This window comes from Pangasianodon hypophthalmus, chromosome 30 (assembly GCF_027358585.1).
Source record: "Pangasianodon hypophthalmus isolate fPanHyp1 chromosome 30, fPanHyp1.pri, whole genome shotgun sequence".
NCBI classification, from domain to species: domain Eukaryota; kingdom Metazoa; phylum Chordata; class Actinopteri; order Siluriformes; family Pangasiidae; genus Pangasianodon; species Pangasianodon hypophthalmus.
In genome coordinates, this window is record NC_069739.1 from 9,099,085 (window position 1) to 9,107,769 (window position 8,685).

General features: G+C 37.0%; 1 protein-coding gene across 1 annotated transcript; it reads right to left on the reverse strand.

Moving 5' to 3' along the window:
• Nucleotides 1-234: 234 nt before the first annotated feature.
• tbc1d7 (TBC1 domain family, member 7) lies at nucleotides 235-8,287 on the reverse strand. Its single transcript, XM_026917417.3, has 8 exons — nucleotides 8,129-8,287; nucleotides 5,691-5,810; nucleotides 5,141-5,221; nucleotides 4,800-4,990; nucleotides 4,172-4,309; nucleotides 3,318-3,463; nucleotides 1,252-1,381; nucleotides 235-628 (listed from the first exon to the last, which is right to left on the reverse strand). Exons 2-8 carry the CDS (start codon nucleotides 5,800-5,802, stop codon nucleotides 542-544), a joined length of 885 nt encoding a protein of 294 aa, XP_026773218.2. The 5' UTR covers nucleotides 5,803-5,810; nucleotides 8,129-8,287; the 3' UTR covers nucleotides 235-541.
• Nucleotides 8,288-8,685: the final 398 nt, after the last annotated feature.

Below are 8,685 nucleotides of genomic sequence, written 5' to 3' on the forward strand. Positions count from 1 at the left end.
ACAGAAAAACATCATCCAAGTGTGATTATTAAATGGACTGTGAGAAGAAAAGTTTGTGACAGTAGAAACTCTGCATTTCATATTTGCCTGACATTCAGGAACAACAGCGTGTTGCTTGTTGAAAATAACATAAAACGCACACGTTATCTATTGGTATAACAACTATACCGTTACTCGACGTCTAATATTACCAATATTAAAGACGCTTTTTGAGAATAACACAAGAAATAAAGGTTTTATCAAAAGTTTTTACCTCCTTTATTACCATTTTTTAATTGCAGAACGCACACGTGCTGATTCCGATCAGACACAAGCAAATATTAAGTAATGAGACACAGAAATGTACATGGCTATTACTCTTCTATTTACCAGATTATTAAAAGGATTACCCACCTCGTTCAATCAGATAGAAAATTTCATTCAGATTGAAACAAATATCTGACTGAGGTGTTTACATGATTATTTTATTCTGACTGAGCTATCAGTCAAGTTATTAGGCTGCATATAAATGTAGCCACGGAGCTTTAGAGTCTTAAAGGCGTTAAACAGAGTGCATGGGAGTCCCACAGTACTTGTGCCACAGTTCTATGGCTTTGGTCACTATGGCATCCGTGTTCTCCTGCGGCATCTATACAAGGAAAAAAGATTATACAAGGTATAGTAAGTGTGACACTAGGAATGTAATACATTAAAATTGTGGGCAAATGACAGCATTACAATTTACAGGGGAAAATCGACTTAAAATATGGTGATGATTTATTTTCCAGCGACAACGTCTGCAGTGTGTCGAGTGACAACCAAGGACAATCATTTCAACGTTTTATTATACTGAGAAAGAAATGTTGCCTGTACTCACAATATGCAGTTAATTTCTGTCATCTCAGCTTTTCAAACAGCTTGAATGAGTTCATGAAAACCATTCTACAACAACAATGTGGTTTGTATAAACATGTATTGACAGCCTCAGCAACTGCCCTTAGGCTTGCATAATAAAGAAGTTTTGAGTGAACAGGTTTTTCTGTTCTCAGTACAAGACAATATTTGGAAATCAGTCACGGTATATGCAACAGATGTGGACAGAGGTAAGGTTTAAAAAGCCGGAGTAGTCCTACCTTTCCAAATATACACTGTTATTCAAGGTACAGTAATAATATCCAGCAAATTAAAAGTTCAGCTCTTTAACAAAGCAGATTTGTATATCATTGAGTATGAATGCGAATATGCTGTGTGTGTATGAATGTGTTCTCTCACATTGCTCAGGAAGTTTACCACTGCATCTGATCGACTCATTCCCATGAGCTTGATCTTGTAGCTCAGCAATATCTCCATAGCCACGAAAACCAGGATTTTACAGGAGCCGCTGATCACCTTGTCCCAAACTCTGTTGACACACAACCAACGCAAGACAGGAATCAGAATAGTCACGTACTTCATACTAGAAAGACAACAGCAGTGCTGCTCTCCCATACACCTCCCTACAATATCACTGAATATAATATACCACTAATTACTAGTGATAAGAACATACCAGCTTCTTCAGGAGAACTTTATTAAACCTACAGTGCACAGGACATGATGATTGAGTCTGGCTATATTAAATACTTTATATCCGGTGAGGTGCTCTGAGCCGCCCTCATAGTCCTGTAATAGTAATTCAGTTTGGGGGAGTTGAACAGAATTGGACAGAAATTTGTACGCACAAGTCATACCATGAATGGATAAGTTTGTGAGAAAGGGTTTTTTAGGCAAAGGGGGTACAAAGATATTACCACGGTGGCTTTGTTTGAGCATTTCCTCAGCTGTAGGGCTCAGAAATTTCAGAAAATTTAAGCGCATATTTCTCGCAAATATCAAATAAAATGAAATATTGACTTAAAGCAAATTTACAATCAATGAAACTGCAATTCAGGATTCTATAGGAGCTGTTTGCTGTAGAGCCTTCGTCTGTTAAATCTGTCTTGGAGGAGAATGCTTATACTTTCATGCTTAGCATTTAACCAGAATGCATTCTTGAAATAGAATTAAATACAGTTCATTATCATTACAAATGTAAAAGCAGCATTTGAGGATATTTGAGAACAACAATATTACTATTTTATCTGTTTCAAGTGTATTAACGTGTACTGCATTTTAAAGGGGCTTTTCTTCATAAGCCAACCATGTTTTGAAAGCCAATTAGATTTGGAGTTTAATTAACACCTGCATCTTCTCACTACTTACACTGTGATCAGATTCATTTATGCAGAATGTGTCCTGGATTGTACCATTAATAAAAAAAATCATCATCGAATGAAGGAATGAATGAAGGAACAAATGAAGGAACGAATGACCAACAGCTCCTTCATTTTGCCTCTCTAAGTCATTTATTCTCTTACTCTATTCCACTGATTTTCAAGATTTATTTCCTATTGTGGCTTCAGTGTATTGTTTTATCTTTTTGGTTATGAGTGTGTTGATGGGCCAAGCTCAGCCAGATGTCACTAACATTGCTGGTTTATGTTTTTGTGCGATATTATCCTACAAATGTAACAACTAAACTGTAGTCCTGGCTTTCCAGTGTATCCATATGTAAATAATATGAGTATTTTAAAAATAGCATGTACTTCCTTTTGTTCCTGACTGCCACAGTGGTTTCCTTCAGAACTAGTGGAGTTTGTTTTCCTTGCTGACTACCAAAAGCCAAGCTGTCATACGGCGACCGTGAGCTCACATGTGCAGACTATAAAGGCCATGTCATGCTCATTGTCTTTCCCATTCTCATCTTGTCACAGAGTTAAAGAAGTGGATTCAAGACGCTGACTATGGCGCTTTAATCCTTTGATTTTTGCTAATCTTGTTATTGTTTCTGTCAAAATCTCCAGTCAAAGAGTGTGTCCATGGTATTCCTAATATTTGATATACTACTATTATAAGATATGTGGCCTATTGTTTAAGCTAGCATGGATGTTGCAGACACAGAGTAACTAATCTTACTTAACCTTTATTCCGTGAGGATTAAATTATGTTAATCGTTGAAACTTGGTAACTTTCCAAACCTTTCATATACTTCAGGGAAGGATGGACTTGGATGATAGACATGACCAATTTGGGACCTGAACATCTGCAGCAGGCAATTACAGAGCACACGAGTGCTTAGCAATCCCAAGGAGGAAAAAAGAGCGCCTTGGAGCACAGATTAGAGGAGCCCACAGCAGGCATAGGCCAAAAGCAACCGCTCTCTAAGCTTTTTAATCTAGTGCTTAGGGATGATTTAAATTTCTGCAGTAGAGTAGAAGATGAGCAGACTCACAGACTTCAGGAAGTAGTTTAGTGCTAACCTCTGTAGGCTGGACTCGGGGAGGCAGTCTGCGAAACAGCGTCTGAACCAAAGGGAATAGGGCAGTACAGCCAGACTGCCCGAAGTTTTCAAATGGGCCAAAAGACGACTGTCCTCCTGGGAGAGGAAATGCTCCAGACTCTTGGGCTGAGAGAGGCAGAAAAAAACGGATCATTTGGAATGCTGTTATTATGTTTTTTAAAGGTTGGTGTAAACATGCATGCAGAGACTTTTAACAAGCTTATGAAGTGATCGTATGATGTAGTCATTTGATGTAAATAGCAAGGTCAAGAGGAAGAAACCTTGAGAGGAACCAGACTCAAAAGGGTGACAACCTTCCTCATCTGGGTGACATCGGATAGTGCGATTATTAATCGTTACTTGTCTATAACTGTTTACTATAAGGCCAAGCAGTGTTAAGTGTGTTAAAAGGAACTCGAGTATGAGTATCATTAGAGTTTTACCTTTAAGTCTCTTGTATCAAACTGAAGTTATCAACTGTTGTATAAACATGACTTGCGTGTAAATTGATCTTAGTAATTGCTATCTTTAAGTTTTCCAAGGAATAACTTCTACAGCCATCTTTATGGTTTCTGTGTGGTACCATCCACAGTAATCCCATGGTGATCTTTAGCCTGTCCAATATCGCTCCCTTGGCTATCAGTGATGGACGGCTCTGGTGTCTTTGGGAGTCAAACTTCCAATCACCCAATGATAGCACGAGCACTTTTCTTGCGCTACTCGGAAGCCGTGACATTTTTTTTTTTTTTTCAGGTCTACTTCAATAAATCATTCATATTGCTAATAATATTGTAATACTTTTGGGTTATACTATATTAAACTGTGCATACAAACCAGGTGAGGTATGGAATCGCCGAACTTGTGATTAAATTGGTTGACAAAGCACCTAATCAGCCAATAGCAGTCCACCGGATCATCCACAATCTCCTCCATCACCCTGGCAATAGCCAAGAAATCTTTATCCTCTTCACCCTCAGAACAAAAAACAGTTCACATAAGTATGTACACAAGGCTACTGCACACAAATATCGTGATGTTGAAAGGAACTGATTTTCAAGATATGTTGTCTGTTTAGAAATGATTTAGTTTTTTTAATCCATTGCTGCAGACATTCTTATATATCTCTTATATGTCCATTTCCTTCTATTCTGGTTGGATTTGGTTTTAGGTCTTTAGTTACTCTCCTAAAGAGAAACATGTGGGTTTTAAACAGTTTGTTTCAGACAGACTGAAAACTAGAATCAACGTGATCCTCTTTGGACAACAGCTAATTGTTTACATGCTTTGTAATACCACAATCCTTTTGCCCTAATGTCACTCACTGAGAAAATGTTGTACTTGTGGTATTACTTTAAAAAAAATCTTACCAAAAGAATGACATTTTTATTTTATTTTCTTTCTGATGTGAATCTATAAAGAACATATGCACACAGCAGATACAGACGTATGAACAGGTCCTTACAGGTTGTGTGAGCTCTGACCGGCAAGGCAACTGCTGATTCTCCAACTGGTGCATGCGAAGGTATAGCTCAGTGTGTGGCGTGCCCGTGTGCACGAAGCGCATGGCCAGAAGAGCTTCTTTTATATCCATATACTGCTCTTGCCTGTAACGTGCTACCAGAGTGTGAGAATCGCTGTGTGGAGGCAGGATGCCTGAAGAACATGGACAAAACAATTACCCCTGTCAAAATAATTCCCCTAGGATTTCATTGGCACTTGCATAATAGATAGAACAGACAGAAACTATAGAGTTTAAAAAATGTGTGTGTGTAATTGCCATTGTAGGAAAGTGATTGTTCTCACCCAGCAGGACTTTCCATACATGGATCCTGTACATAGAGGGTAATGGAAACCTTTGACTGAATGTACTTAACTTTTCCACATCTGAAAGCCAACAAGGAAAGCTTTGTGTTATTAGGTTCAGACACAGAAGAGAAAAAATGATTTCTAGTAGACTGTGATCTAATACATTAATAGTACTAGTAGTACTTTATTAATCGCACATAGGAAAATACTTAATCATCATAATACAATAATACATAATACAAATTACCTAAAATGCAAATGGCACTGAAAAGCCAAACCAGTACACAAACACTATTATTTAATAGTTGTTAATAGATGTTAACACACAAAACACATCCGAGGCTCACACTGTACTACTCACCACTCACCCAATAACAACATTATTTGTTCCTGGAATAACAGACCTCACGGTTTTATGCGCTCTGTTTCACTAACATACCCATAAAGAAGGTTGAGTGGGTTTCTAGCATAATGACCATTCAGTGTTCTTACAGGAAAAACAGGAAACAAAACTATGGACAAGTGTAAGACAAACGACTTCTCTTACCAAGCGGATTGTCCTTCAGGAGAATTTCAAGTGACTTTTTCTCTTCCACTCCCCTGAAGCCCACCTTTTCATAATACGCTGACCTGAAGTTCCTCTGAGGATCCTCTGCCATGTTTGCAACTAAAGATCAAGAATGTAAGGTTGAAAAATAATCCTGCGGTAAATATCATATATATTTCAAGGAGGTTATTGCTTTGTTGCTCTTCATTAGTTAAATCCTGTCCTTTACGAAGAATTTAATTGTTGTATGACACTAACATATTACCCTGTTTTCCAGAATCAAACAAAACAAAAACAAACCAATAAAAAACAGATTTATTTATTCTTGGCTGTTTAATAGTGTAAAGCTTCTGTTATATTAATAATAATAATAATAATAATGATGATAATAATAATAATAATAATGATTTTTGTGGGTATTGTCAGTATTTCTATAACAGTTAAGAATTCTATTTGGAAGCAGCTGATTAGATGTTAAAAATTTGTAGAGAATATTCTTCCTCCTGAAAAATAACAAACCATGATAGATAACTTCTTTTTTTAGACTTTAAATAAAAGTATCATCAAACTCATCTATTCAGAGGTTTTTAGAAATGCAACACTATTTTGCTGAACATTTGTTAGCAAACCTATATATTGTGATACATATTTAATGCCGTAGAAATTTCAAGTGTAATGACGTGATATTTTTGATAGATAGATAGTTCTTAAGGAAAGAAGTGAAAATTAAGACAGAGTAGCATTCTATGGAAGTTAAAGTAATAGAATTGCATAACTTAGGAAAAGATGAAATTGTGGACGCTGCATCACACCACCCAAGCAGTACCTAGACAAGTCCATCACCCAAAACTCAGCTCAAAATCAAGACAGACCCTGGTGAGGGAAGCCACAGTGAGGCCAACAGTCACTCTTAAGGAGTTACAGAGCACAGTGGCTGAGAGTGGAGTGAAGGTGCAATAGACAACCATTTCAAGACCACTGCAAAACTGAGGACTGTATAAGAGAGCAGATAGAAAGAAACCTTTGCTCAAGAAGAGCCATATGAGTGATGTAGGAAAGATGTGGTTTTTTTGGTGTGATGAGACCAAGATCGAGACATTTGCTCAAGCCAGTTTCAAAGAGCTATGTGTGGTGCAAACATAGTGAAGGCCATACCCCAATTAACACCATCCTACAGTGAAATACGGTGGTGGCAGCATCATGCTTTGAGAGTGTTTTTCATCCTCAGAACCTGGGCTTCTTGTCAAAATTGAATAGAGAATGGATGGAGCAAATTACAGGGGGTATCACTCCTGAAGTGTGTGCAAAGCTGGTAGGAACTTAAACCCAAAAGATTTAAAGCTGTTAGTGCAGTAAAAAGGTGGTTCTACCAGGTACTAGTCTGAAGAGGTTGAATATTTATGCAAGCAGCAGGTTTCAGGGTTTTTTTTTTTCCAGAGATCTGCTGACAAATAATGAATTTTCACTTTGAAAGTTTACTTTAAGAGCATATAAATGCTGACAGGAACAATCTGTGTAAGTGTCATCTGTAACCCAGACAGACCTGAGGACTTTTAAGGGGGTCGAATACTTTCGAAAGGCAATGTATATAAACTATACCATATATAAATATATACATTTCTCTCTCCTCCTTAATTCAAACATTTCCAAAGTATTTCTTTAGGTCTATGCATAGGGATATGTAACTTTACATAGATGTAAAGGGAAAAATGTTTCCAGTGTTTGCAATATTTATTGTTATGACGCATTCACATTACATAAGCGACATTCTAGCAACATTAAAATTAAAGTCTGATAAAGTCTACACTTAGTCTGATAGATCAATTTAAAGTTTACTGTAAATCCTTTCTTTAGGGTTTTTTTAATGTAGTGCTGGTGCTGTCTGTTTATTAAATATCAAGATTCTGAGTAATATTTCAACATTTCTTAAGAAAAAAAAGACAATTAAAATAAGGTTGAAATCAGACTTGTCTTCTAAGGGAACATATACATACTATCTCTTAACACAGGGTAAGTCAATATAATATTTAAAAAAATAATAATAAAAATAATTTCTATAAAGCCAACTGCAAAAATGAATGGCATATTTACTTCCGGAAACTCAGGCGTGGAGTGTGGAGTCAACATCCGGTACAACACCGGAAAAAGCACTGTTATTATTATTATTATTATTATTATTATTATTATTATTATTATTACCATTATTGATGTTGTTGTTGTTGCCTATTTATTTTAATTTGCGTCCATTTTCACTAGAGAGAGAAGGCTGTGAATCTAACCTGCCTAAAGCTAAAAGCTAAAGCTAAAATAAAGCTAACTGGCGATTTATGTGCATGTTTTGTAAAACTAGACCACAGTTTCTCCACCATTGTTACAAATATAAAAGATAAAAATGTATCAACGGAGCAAACTATGTTGCAAACTATGTTGAAACCCACCGCGCAGGTACAGGCCGTAGAGAGATCCACGGGTTTTCCCCGCTTTCAAACCCCAGCTTTCGTGCGTCCTCTCGGCGAAACCCGCAGCTGCTCCATGTCGCCTACACGCTCACTGAAGCCCTGAGCTTTACAGCAATGCCTGTTTACTGCACTATGGCAAGCCAAAAGGGTCATAAACGCCTCAAAATACTTCTTACCCTTTAGTACACGTGCAAAGAAGGCTTATGAGGCATGAATGACATGTCAGTAAGAGGATGTCTTCACTTTAGTAGAGAGATCTGCCGCATTCACATGGTGCAACTCAGCAGTTAATGCATGGTAAAAATGTGTGTAGAAGTCAGCAGATGATCTCAACAATTAATTTGCTTATTCACTAAAATGTTAAGATCATTTGCCTATCAAAACGTGTTACTTGAAGAAGGAAGATTTTCTGAAAACATATTAGAAAAGTGTTTTATCAGAATAGTTACAGGCTTTTCTGAAGATTTTCTGTGTAAGTCCCTTCCAAAAGTATTGGAACAGCAAGGCCTTTGTTTGTTTGTTTTTTTGTTTTTGCT